The 13,510-nt window shown below is 42.6% G+C and overlaps 1 protein-coding gene across 1 annotated transcript in view; it reads right to left on the reverse strand.

Annotated features, from left to right (window-relative positions):
- IPO11 (importin 11) overlaps window positions 1–13,215 on the reverse strand; it is a 926,630-nt gene extending 913,415 nt beyond the window's left edge. The window contains exon 1 of the mRNA XM_082270245.1: window positions 13,071–13,215. Within this exon, the coding sequence (XP_082126371.1) occupies window positions 13,071–13,208 (138 nt within the window). The 5' untranslated portion in view covers window positions 13,209–13,215. The remainder of the gene's footprint in view (window positions 1–13,070) is intronic.
- Between the last annotated feature and the right edge of the window lie 295 nt (window positions 13,216–13,510).

A 13,510-nucleotide genomic window follows, 5' to 3' on the forward strand; every position in this document is an offset into this window, starting at 1 on the left:
TACGGATCTTATACTTGACCGACTGTTGCTAAAGTTGCTGGGGGTGGTGTGGGCCTCTGGTAGTCTGGTGTGGGGGAGCTGCTTTGATCCTTGATGCATGACTATTCTCTAGTATTGCAGTCTTGGGTTCCGGTAACTTTCTGTTTTCTACTGCATAATGGTTTGATGGCTGAGATCTGTAATCTGTTATGTGCCTTACTATGGCACTGTTTTTCTTTACCAGTTGCACGGTTTGTATAGGTGTGCCTTTTTTTTCAATAAACTTTTCTCTTGATTTTAAAAAAAAAAAAAAAAAAAAGGGACATTGTAGAAATAAAAAGTAAAATAAATAAATAAAAAAAATTTGAAGTGCCCCATTCCTCTGAGCTCACATGCAGAAGTTAACGCATACATAAATTGTGTCCATATATGTAAAATGGTGTTCAAATCACAAGTGAGGTATCACTGTGATTGTTAATAACGCTAGCACAAGACCTTCTCTGTAACTATAAACAGGTACCCTGTAAAAATGTTTAAAGCATCCCCTATGGAGGTATATATATATATTTTTTTTTTTTAGGTACCGTAGTTTGTCGCCATTCCATGAGCGCGTGCAATTTTAAAGCATGACATTAGGTATCCATTTACTCAGCGTAACATCCTCTTTCACATTATACAAAAAAATAAGGCTGACCACCGTTTTTTTTTTTTTTTTTTTTTCTTCAAAATTATTTTTTTTCAAAACAATTGTGTTTGAAAGACCGCTGCGCAAATACAGTGTGACATAAAATATTGCAGCCACTGCCATTTTATTCTCTAAGGTCTCTGCTAAAAGAAAATATATATCTCATATATCTATCTATCTATCTATATATATATATATATATATCTATCTATCTATCTATCTATCTCACACACACACACATATACATTACAGTATATATATATATATATATATATATATATATATATATATACATACACATACACATACACACAAGTGTCAGAAAGGGGCCTGGTCTTACAGTAGTTAAATCCTTTACCAGTTCATTTTTAGAATCTAAAAACTGCCTGGAATTGGGCTTAAAAAAAGGGAGAATAAAGTGATAATAAAAGCGAAAAAAAAAAAAAAAAAAAAAAAAATCAGACTTTCCTGCTCTGTGTAATGGTTTTGCACAGAGCAGACCCGATTCTCCTCTTCTCAGGTCTGTCCCCGACACTCCTGATCCCTCCCCTCCTGCTGAGTGCGTCTGAGCAGGCGCACTCCCAAGCCACTGCTTTCAGTTCCCAAATTACACGCAGAACTGTGGCTCAGCCCCACCCCTCTCTCTCTCTCTCCTTACTGGCTCACTGGCTGTGATTGACAGCAGCGGGAGCCAATGCCATCTCAGCCAATAAAGAGGAAAGAGACCCAGCAGAGTCAAAGCTCCCGTGCACAGCACTAGAGAAAGATCAGGCGCAGCAAAGTATTGGGGGGGGGGGGGGGAATCAGCACACAGAATGCTTTTTACCTTGCGCTTTTACAACCATTTTAAGCTCCGGGAAAAAAAATGAGACAAAAATTACCGTATTTAATCGGCGTATAACACGCACCTCAATATTTGGAGAGAAGTTTCAGGAAAAAAGCTTAAATTTAAAATAAACAGCTTTGAACTCAGAACATTTTTTTTTTCTCACCAGTGCCCATGAATGTAGCCTCATCAGCAGTGTCCATACTGTATAAGCAGCCTCATCAGCAGTCCGAGGAGAAGGGAGAATGAGCGAGCGCAATCATCGGAAGTCCCGCCTCCTCTGCCGAGACGTGTGACGTCTGTCATAGGCGGGACTTCCGATGACTGCGCTCGCTCGTTCTCCCTTCTCCTCGGCCCGCCCCCTTCTGCTCTTATGACAGCTCGTTCTTCCTTCTCCTCGGCCGGCCGCCCCTTCTGCTCTCGGCGCTGCTTCCTGGCCTTTTTTTTTTTTTTTAATATCGGCGTATAACACGCATTGCTGCTTTTTCCTCCATTTTTAGGAGGAAAAAGTGCGTGTTATACGCCAATAAATATGGTATATTAAAATATGTATTCTTAACATAAAGTCCCTTTTATCGCTCTCATACCATGATTTGACTTCCTGCTGAGGATGGCTATGTTCATTCTCCATGGTCCCACTCCATGCAGGAATATACTGTAGCCACCCTCTATTGCTCGCTCCCAAGATGGACTATGGGATATGTAGTGTGCATGGAGCAGTGCACAGGACTGCAACTAACATGCACTGCTCGTTCCAAACAAATGGAAGTGAGAGGGGAAAGCAGAGGCTACTACAAGGAGGCAGAGAAACAAAGTAAAAACAATTTTTTTTTTTTTTACATGAAAAAGGTCACAGGGCCAATAACTACTGGATGTGTATGGATTTTTCTTTTTGGAGAATAAGGCTATGGTTTAGTGTCACTTTATTATCATCCAACTCCTGACCGCCATATATACAAATGAGAGCGAATGGGATCACCTCTCGTTCTGGGCGGATGTCATATGACGTTGCAGGCTCACCATGATCATGGTGGGGGCAGGGGGGGGGGGGGGGGGGGCAGCACAGCTATTGCTAGTGTGCTGTGTCCCTGGGACACGGCACGACCCTGATCTCCATAAAGAGATTCTTTACCCGTGTGATTGGCTGTGTTCAATCCCAGCTGATCACATGTAAACACAAAAGTTTCGGTAATCGGCTTTCCTTGCCTCGCCTCACACCCATTTGTGCCCATCAGTGAGGCCATTCTGTGCCCATCAGTGATGTCAGTCAGTGCAGTCTCATCAGTGCCACCTATTTGTGCCCAGTGCCGCCTTTTAAGCGCACATTCGTGAAGGAGAAAAAGTACTTATTTACAAAATTTAAAAAAAGCTTTTTGAAGGAAAAAAAAAAAAAATTCGGTCTTAATTTTTTTTAGCAAAAAACAAAGCCCAGCAGTGATTAAACACTACCAAGAAAGCTCTACTTGTGGGGGGGAAAAAAATTATAAAAATTTGAATACAGCGTTGCATAACCGCTCAATTGTCATTCAAAATTGACAGCCCTGAAAGCTGAAAAAAAGCCTGGGCAGGAAGGGGGTGAAAGTGCCCCGTAGGCAAATGTTTAGAGAGTCAGCATTTCATGTAAAAAAGACTTAATCTGACTTCTAAAATGTCCTTTAAATATACAGCAACTTTTGAAACACTATCTGTAGAGTCTTCTGATTTAAACACATTCTAGAACAACCAAGCATTATTAGTTTATGTAACAATGAACCAGAGGATCACCCATATCACAGAAAGTGGAGTGTCTAGCATTAGGACTAATGAATAAAACGGCTTGCTGAATCAGCAATCCTCTGTAATTCACCTAATGCGCAGTATGGCCATGAGCCTAGAAAGAGGACGTGTTGTTAAAGGAACAATATAAAAATATCAAAGTATGTAACGGCGGGACATATGAAAATACATTCCCTAAAGAAAGTCACCACTTTTGCTGGGGGATGTATGCAAAATAGAGAGGCCAACTCTCTTGGATCAGGGTTGTTAATTATTGTCACTTTTCCACTGCAAGTACCGGCTCGGCTCTACTCGGCCCTGCTTGGCCCGGTTTGCTTTTCCACTGCTGGTACCGCATGGTACGGTGTTGGAACGGTTCGGTACGGTATAGGTTTGCTTTTCCACTAAAGTAGTACTAAAGTTAAGTGGGTGGGATTCTCTGACCAATCAGTGGCTAGTAGTGACTGCATGCAAAGGATTGTGGGATATGGTACCGGGTATGGTACCTCTTGGAACCACAATCGAGTAGGTACTGTTTTTGAGAGCCATACCGTTCGGTTCCATGCAGTGGAAAAGGGCTGCCGTACCGTACCGAACCGTTCCTACACCATACCATGCGGTACCAGCAGTGGAAAAGCACAAAAGCTAGCCGAACCGTTCGTTTCCATGCAGTGGAAAAGCGCCAAAAGTGGACCTAGAACCTAATCTATTTTTCCTTTTAAATACATGCATGCCAAGTGTATTTATTTTCCTTTTATCAAGATCATTGTACTCCCCCTGGGAAATTGAGCCATCTTTGTACAGGCATTGCACAGGATCAGCATCTACTTCCTAGATTGAGACACCAGGGCAAGGGCTGATTTATAAAAGTAAATTAGCATTAGGAAACCGCACCTTGCAAAATACATTTTCAAGACCGCTCACGAAGGCTTCTTTCACACGGTCCGGCTCTGTAGGCGGATCCGTGCTGTTCAGCAGGGGATCGATACACAGATCCCCGCTGAGCAGGTAGGTGACAGCTCCCTCGGCGCTCTGTGTGCGGAGAGGGAGGTGTCAGAGCCCCATGCATCTCTATGGGGGAATCGGATGAGAGCGGACCGACTGTCCGCTCTCATCCAATCCGATCCTCTGGACGGATGGAAAATAGGGTTTCCATCCGTCCGGATTTCACAGACAGGATCGGATGCGGATGGCAGCGGACATGTCTCCGCTGACATCCGCTGGCCCATAGGGACGCATGGAGGATCCGATCAGATCTGCCTAAAAATCTGAGAGGCGGATCTGATCGGATCGCTCGTGTGAAAGGACCCTGTGGTGGAATTTTACATTGCAAAAATATCCAATCCCATACAAAAAAAGTTACACAATCTGATAAATCCTGGTGCCTGTGCACTTATCACAGTATTAAATCTAAAGCAAAGACTTATTAGGCTGCATGGATATATTTAAGGGAAAGGTATAGTTTTATTTAGTATAAAGTAAAATGCACTTACAACAAATAAAACTATTTATACGGTATTACACTATGTAATGCCTCTTCATCTACATAACCCCGTGATGGGAGCCCCAAGTAATCTGGCATACTGTGGTGGAGGAGGAGACATATCGGCATTCTGGTTTACCTGTTGGTGTCTATGACCCCTGCAGGTTTTTTTTTCCTCTGGTGAGTGCGGACCTGAAAAGTGGGGGGGGGGGGAGCACAAGTGGATTCACGTTTCCAGTTCACCATCAGACTGCGTTTTTTGCACTTATCACTTTAACTTTTTATATGGACTTATACATTTTTAAAAATATATTTTTTTTTGTACTGCATTTTTCATTGCACTGTGAGCACCTTTTTAGCTTATAATTCATAGTGTGGGGTTGGTTATATACAGTATCTCTTAAAAGTGAGTACACCCCTCACATTTTTGTCAATATTTTATTATCTCTTTTCATGTGACAACACTGAAGAAATGACACTTTGCTACAATGTAAAGTAGTGAGTGCACAGCTTGTATAACAGTGTAAATTTGCTGTCCCCTCAAAACAACAACACACAGCCATTAATGTCTAAACCGCTGGCAACAAAAGCGAGTACACCCCTAGGTGAAAATGTCCAAACTGGACCCAATTAGCCATTTTCCCTCCCCGGTGTCATGTGACCCATTAGTGTTACAAGGTCTCAGGTGTGAACAGGGAGCAGGTGTGTTAAATTTGGTGTTATCGCTCTCATTTTCTCAAATGAGAATGTGTACAGCTTGTATAACAGTGTCAAATTTTCTGTCCCCTCAACATAACTCAACACACAGCCCTTAATGTCTAAACCGCTGTCAACAAAAGTGAGTACACCCCGAAGTCAAAATGTCCAAATTGGGCCCAAAGTGTCAATATTTTATGTGGCCACCATTATTTTCCAGCACTGCCTTAGCCCTCTTGGACATGGAGTTCACCAGCGCTTCACAGGTTGCCACTGAAGTCCTCTTCCACCCCTTCATGACAACATTACAGAGCTGGTGGATGTTAGAGACCTTGCGCTCCTCCACCTTGTGTTTGGGGATGCCCCACAAATGTGAGGTATAATCACTTTTGTTAGATATTGTACTTATGCGATAATTTGCTTAATGACATTTGTATTTTAGTTACTTTTTTTGCACTGTGAACACCTTACTATTGGATTCATATGATATAGTGTGTGGGATTTTGTTACATATGATTATTGTATTGCATACATATTATTTATGTCTGTACACAAGGTTTTAAGGAAATAGTATTTTTTTATCTAGACATTTGATACATTTTCCAGGCAGCGCCACCTATACCTCTCCCTTAAAAATATCCATTCCATTTCATATCTCATATTTTGGGATACATGAGGTAGGCTGCAGCCTTTTCATACATATCCTAGCACGGAATTTACTTTATTCAACCTATTAGGTTGCAGCTTACCGGATTTCTTAGATGTGATGGCTGCATTTTTTTTTTCTAGCTAGTAAATAAAATAGATAAAAATGAATATCCCCTAAACGTGCACAGTTTAGAAGAAATTCACCCTTCATGCAGCCGCTGACATCAGCAGAGAATGTGCCCTGAAGGCGCAGCATACAGTGCCGGATCTTCAGAGCTTCTTGATGGAACCAAGGGCTCTCACGCGCATGCACGGGAGTGATGGTATTATGGCTTTGGCCACTCACAGAACCAGAGCCCGCAAAACCTAGAAGAAAGGCCAGGGGAACATGTCAGTCTTCTCAGTGGTGACCAGGCTGCGCTGGGAGGGCTTCGTTCAAAAGTATTTTATAATGTGCTAGTATGCCATGCATACTAGCACATTATGAAATTGTCTTTCAGGTTTGTTTTTTGTTTTTATTTTCTTAACGGTTTATTGGCATATAGACTGTGCACTTTGCAAGTGACGTTGCTCCAGAGCTTAGTAAATTAGTTGAAGCTCTGCTGACTTTCATCATCCAATCATGGGCAAACAAAAATGCTTTTTTATTTTCCTTGCAAGGGATTGGCTGTTCTTTGCAAAGTAAAGCTTCAGGTCACTTACTCAGCTCTTCAACAACTGTACTTGGAACATGCACAGTCTATTTGCATTTAGTAAATCCACCACAGTATGTCAGTTGTCTATGAAAAGAATAAGATCTCTCTGCTGTAGCAATTACAGGGTTGAGACAAACCATTTACTACTGACAGTGTGCTTAAAATGATCAGATGGCGAAAAAAAAAAAAAAAATCTGACAGGGATTATAATCCTCCCTTTCTCTATCCAAAATGGAAAAAAAAAAAAAATGGGGATTTTCTTATCATAAAATCCATTCCTCTGATGTTCATTGACGGACACAGCTCTTCTGGAGCATAGGGTTATACTGCCCCCTACAGGAGTAGGACACTAGGCAGAGAAAAAGCTTGAACATGCCTATGGAGAGTCCCTGGGGGTATACTCCCACTTCCTGCTATAGGTATTCAGTTTTGTAACAAGCAGTGTCAGAAGGAAAAAAACTCCATAGAGGGCCGGGTGCCGTGTCCGTCAATGAACATCAGGGAAATGGATTTTACAGTAAGAAAAAAAATCCCATTTTCACTTTTGTTCATTGACGGACACAGCTCTTCTTGATCGTAGGGACATCCCAAAGCAGTGTCAAACATGAGGGGTGGAAACAGCAAAAAAAACAAACTTCCCCAAGGCTAAAACACAGCCAACTAGGTAACATGGAGCTCAACTGCCAACAACTGGAGCTCACCTGAAGGAAAAAAACACCATCAAAGAGAACAAGTCCTCTAAAATAGCAGCCTGCTAACCCTTGCGGCCAAAAGAAGCATCCACAGATGCCAACACTTCCACTTAATAAGACTTTGTGATTGTGTGTACAGACGAGCAAGGTAGCTACCTGCAAATCTGAATCACTGACGCCTGATGACGGAAGGCCCAGGAGGCACCAAGCGCCCAAGTAGAGTGCGTCTTGTTAGGGAAAAGGATGAACCTGATACTTAATAGAATAAGCCTGAACCAGTCTGTCGGATCCAACTGGAAATGGTTGCAGCAGAAGTAGCCAGCCCCTTGCGAGGTCCAGCCGTGAGGACAAATAGTGAGTCTGATTTCCTATAAGACTTCGTAGTTGCCAGATATACCCTTATTGCCCGAACCACATCCAGGGAGTGCAAGGCAACTTCCTTAGAATGCTTAGGCTTGGGACACAGGGAGGGCAACACAGTGTCTTCATTCAGATGAAAATCAGAGACGACCTTCGGAAGGAACGACAGATGGACACAGAACCACCTTATCCCTGTGAACCACCAGGTAAGACGGACAAGACAAAACCGCCAGATCATACAACCTGCATGCCGAAGTAATTGCCCTCAAAAAGGCCACTTCCTGAGACAACGTAAGCAGGGGAACCAAGTGTCCCACGCCCTGGAGAAAAAGTACGCAACAAGTAGTGTGTGGCCAACGGGCGTTGAAAGAAAACCACCAAGGCCGAAACCTGGCCCTTGATGGTACTCAAGGTCAGGCGCTGCTCAACCCCTCGTTGGAGGAAAGCCAAGATCGGAGCCACCAAAAAGGAACGAGGAAGAACACGGAGGGATTCACACCATGCAATGTACCTCTTCCAGTAGAAGTAAATTTTCTAGCTTTTAACAATGTGGAAATTTCTAAGTCAGACAACCCTCAGGCACCTGGCTTTCAACAGCCAAGCCATCAAAGCCAGCGACTGTCAAGCAGGATGGAAGATTGGCCCTTGGGACTGCAGATTTTCCCTAAAAGGGAGTTTCCAAGGAGCATCGGCAACCAGCCATACCAGATCAGAGTATCAAGAACGGTTAGGCCAGTCTGGAGCCACTAAGATGACCAGAATCCCTTCTGCCTCAATCCTGCGTAGTAGTCTCGGTAGAAACTGGAGAGGATAAAAGGCGTAAATCAGACAATACTTACTCCAAGGAGCCACTAAAGCTCGAGGATTCAGAGACTGTGCCATAAACCTCTGATCCTTCCTTTTAAGGCGAGAACCCAACATATCCACCTCTGGAGTACCCCACCGGATGAAGAGACTATTCTTCCCGGTCTAATGCCTGTGGACTGAGCTAGTCCACTGGCCAATTTTCCACACCTGGAATGTTCACAGCAGAGAGGGCTGGAACAAATTTTTATGCCCACCTTATAATGCCAGCCACCTTCTGAGCAGCAAGGACACTTCTTGTACCCCCTTGGTGATTGACATAGGCCACAGCCATGGCATTGTCTGATTGAATCAGTACCGGAGACCCCTGGAGTCGACTTGTCCAATGATCCAGGCAAAGTATGATCGCTCACAGCTCAAGTACATTGATCGGCAAGTCTGGACTCTTCCTGAGACCAGACCCCCTGAGCACAATCTGTGCTGAGAACGCCTCCCCACCCGGACAGGTGTATGCAAGTCTGAAGAGACGACTTGCCTCCTGCAGCTTTTGAAGTTTCTCCAGAGGAAAAAATACTCTGGCTGAGAATGAGTCCGGAGTCAGACCCAGTAAAACCTAGTAAAAAGGTATCAAATTCATAACAGTGCATAGAGCTTACTATACTCCTTCGAGACTTAATAAGACGAATACCTCTAATTCCCCAGAGAGATGGAGATGTGGCCAGGCTCTGGGTGATTTCACACACATGTTCTGGACCTGTCCTACTATTGTGGAGTTCTGGAAGGATGTATTATTAGTCATTAATGTATTTTTGTTGACTCTGGTCCCACTGGCAAAAGATGTCTGCCTGTTGGGCCTAGTGGATATCATCCCAACCAAGACTTTTGTCAGCCACTTTTTTTTTTATGCCAGCAAGGCAATGGCCTTACATTGGAAGAAGAGGCCTTCCCCCTCCATTTCCTTTTGGAAACAACTAAAACAATAATCCCCAACTTTATAAGGATACATATACTAATCGTGGATGCCCAACCAAATGTGATAAAATATGATCCAAGTGGATGGTGCATTCTTTCATTGCCCCCTCTTAATATGATGCAGCTGTGGTTTTGGTGCCCATGCAACTTAAAGCATTACCAGGGCCTTTTTTTGTTAGGTTTTTCTTCATGTATGAACTCACCTAGAAGTCGCATTAGCATTATCCTGATGTTACTCATACTTATGTGTAAGATCCATTTATGTCATTTATTTTATTTATTTCACGCCCCTGCGTGGGTAACACAACAATGCCTTATTGTGGTTTTGTCTGTCTGTTGTACTATTAGTACTTAAAATCTCCATAAAAATAAATAAAATAAAATAGACTAGACTAGGTTGTAGCCTCACAGACCTGAGCTATTGAGGCCTGATGGACAGCCCAGGAGGTACTAACACACCTTGTAGAATGTGAGGTCTCCTTTCAAACCATAGGCTTGAGAAATAAGCTGACAAATTTAATGGGAAATGGTCAACTTAGCAGCTGCTTGACCCTTTCTTGGACCTTCAGGAAAGACAAAAATGGAATCCAGTCCCCTGAATGCAACAGTCAATTTCATATACACTTTAATAGTCACATCCAACATGTGCAAGGCTATATCTCTTGGTGACTGAGACCTTGGAAAAAGACAGGCAAAACAAAGTCCTGGGGTTTAGATGAAAAGAAGAGACCGCCTTCTGCAGGATCAACAGGTGAAGTTAAAAACCACCCTATCATGGTGAAATATAAGAAACGGTTCAATAAAACAAAGAGGCTCCTTACAAGAAATAGCCAACAACTCTGAAACTCTTTTTGCCAAAGTGATAGCAAACAACAACACAACCTTCTGAATCAACAAAGCTAGAGGAAGGTCCAGAATTAGATCAAAAGAAGGGTTCTGCTAAACTGAAAACACAAAATTAAGGTACTAAAATGAACAAAGGTGTTCTAACCAGCATGCACACGACACCTTGAACAAAGGCAGTCCCCAAAGAATGGGAAGCAATTGGCCTTAAAAAAATATTGCCAAAGCCAAAAACAGTCCTTTGATTGAAATCAAAGCCAGCTTCATATAAACCCCAAACAGGAGGAAAGCCAAGACCTGATCCACCAAATATTTGCAAGGATGGAACTTCCTATTGTCACACCAGATTTTCAGGCACTATGGTAAATCTTCCTCGAAGTAGCCTTCCTAGCCCCAAAAGTGTGGCAATGACAGCAGACATTTATGTCAACTGATGCCAGGAAGCCTCCTGGTTGGTGCAAGGCCACCCCAGTGTGCAGCAACTCCATTCAAAACTTCTGCACCTTGAGAAAATTGTTGAGATACTCCAGGCCCAAAACTGGTCGCACATAGCTTTGGAACCATAAAAAATAGGTCCAAATAAAATCAAAGGAACCTTTTGTTTTCTGGAATTGGTACGATCACTCCCTGTGAAAGCAGGTAATCAAGTGCCTGCAATAGCAACAATCCTTCATAGAAACATTTGAAAGCAAGAAATTAGGAAATTACTGCAACTCTAGCTTGTAACTGTGAGCTATTGAAGACGAATGGGTTCATTGTACAACTTTCCCTTGCCACAGGTCTGCAAATGCCTGCAAATGTCCCTCCACCTGGATGAGTTGAAACATTTTTCATTGATAGGACTTAGAACCCAAGTTTGCTGGCTTACAGGACCGGGCCTTTTAATGGTACTGAGGCATGACAGCACCAGCCAAGAAAAACAATGCCTTCAGTGACGTTTCCAACCTTTTATCAGTTAGATCCGTGGAAGACAGAAATGTCATCCACTTGTCATCCATGTCAAATTCTTGTTAACCAACTCGGCATCAGAAGGTTATGTTATTTAGCACTGCGCTTTTTTAACTGGTAAGTGCCGGTTCACACTACGTCACTCCGACTTAGGGTGCGACCTGTGAAGTCGCGTGCAGTGCGACTTGCACGGACTTCATAAAATGAATGTCAATGCAAGTCGCCTCCAGGTCGCCCGAAGTAGTACAGGACCCTTTTTCTAAGTCGGAGCGACTTGTGTTGCTCCTATTAGAACCGGTCCTGTACTATTCAATGGACCGCGACGGTGCACGACTTGCCAGGCTGACCAAGTCGCCTGACAAGTCCTATTAGTGTGAACCAGCACTAATTAAGCAGTCATGCAATGCTGAATCCAAATAAAATGTATACACATTTTTTCACAAAAATAAAGCTTTCTTTTGGTGGCATTTGATCACCACTGGGTTTTTTTTTATTTTTAGTTATATAAAACAAACAAAAGACCGAAAACTTATTGCAGAAATAAAAATAATAAATAATAATAAAATAAACTTTGAAAAAAGACAATATTTCCTACTTTCCGATATAAACCATACCCAATAAAATAAAAACTCTAAATTTCTTCATAAATTTAGGCCACAATGTATTCTGATATATGTCTGTGGTAAAGAAAAAAAAAATAATAATTTTAAAAAGGTATATTGATTGCTTTGCGTGAAAGTTATGGCATCTACAAACCATGGTGCATATATATATCACACATACACATACATACACACACAGGAATTTTACATTTTTTATGATGCGGCGGGCAATCTTACACTGAGGCTGGGTGGGAACTGACACAGTGATAATTATATCCACTGTACTAATGACACAGGCTGGAAAGGTGTTAACATCTAGGGCAATCAATGGGTTAACTGTGTGCCTATCAAGTGAAATGTGTGCTACTTTTTACTAAATATATCTGTTTTTATCCCTGCTTTGCAGGGATAAGAAATAAAGAAGTTGTTTCCTCTGTACAGAGCCCTGTATTGGTTTATGGTGATTGGACAGTCTATCAGCAGTTCTCTGGCATGAACCATTGGCCAGGACCGGCTGACAAAATCCCCATGTGTTTAATCACAGCTGGTGTTGGAACAAGGGCACACGTCGTACACCCCAAAGAGGCTAGCGACATACAGGTACGTCGCTGAGCCTGTACGGGTTGCCTGTCAACAGCACATTGTGGACAAGTGGTCTGGAGGAGGTTAATATAAGGAATAGCTGCTTCTTTAAAGGGTATATTCCATTTCTGTATAAATAACAAAAAAAATTGAAAATTGTCCCAGAAGCAAAGTGGGTAATACTGTAATCTTTTTGCAGTGTTAGGGGTCATTCACACCGCCTGCACACTAATGCTAAGTTCACACCTATGAGTTTGCTGTGGCTCGCGTTTGTGCAGGCACAGCAACCCATTCAAATGAACGGCCTGCAAGAAACATAGAACAATGGTCCCTGCATATTCTGTAAAAACGCAACCACAGGGAAATGGCCTAAAGCTTCTAGTTTCCCCACTGAAGCACAGTGCGCTACTTTTAGAATGCATGCAAGACACTCTTAAAAAAAAAATCTGTCTGCACCAGTTTTTCTGAATTGCAGTGATAGTGTGTAAGGAAGGTCTCACCAGAAGGACGCTGTAGAAGCCAGGCTGCGTCTCCCACTGCTTGAGCTGCTCCTCAGCTGGTTTCAGAACAGCGGAATCTTGGCTAGCTGCTTGTGTCAAGACCTGCAACACAACGGTGCTGGCACTGTTCAGATCCATAAGGAACCTGCACAAAAAAAGAAAAATCACATCAGCAAACAGTCTGATCTGCTTCACTATGAAAATGGACCATTAGGATGCCATGCAAAGATTATTATTAGAAATGTTCCAGTATACGGGGTGTGTGTTATACAAGATCCTGCTGTCACAGGCAGAAAGGAGAGATTCTAGTGTGTCTATAGTAGACTGAGAAGTATTAATAATAAAGACCATCTCTAGGTATGAAGTGAAATGAATCAGAGCTCTGCAGCTACAAATACGCAGACTACTTCTGTACCATGTAATCAGGTGCAGGCAAACGC

This window comes from Pelophylax lessonae (genome assembly GCF_965119305.1).
Source record: "Pelophylax lessonae genome assembly, chromosome: 1".
NCBI classification, from domain to species: domain Eukaryota; kingdom Metazoa; phylum Chordata; class Amphibia; order Anura; family Ranidae; genus Pelophylax; species Pelophylax lessonae.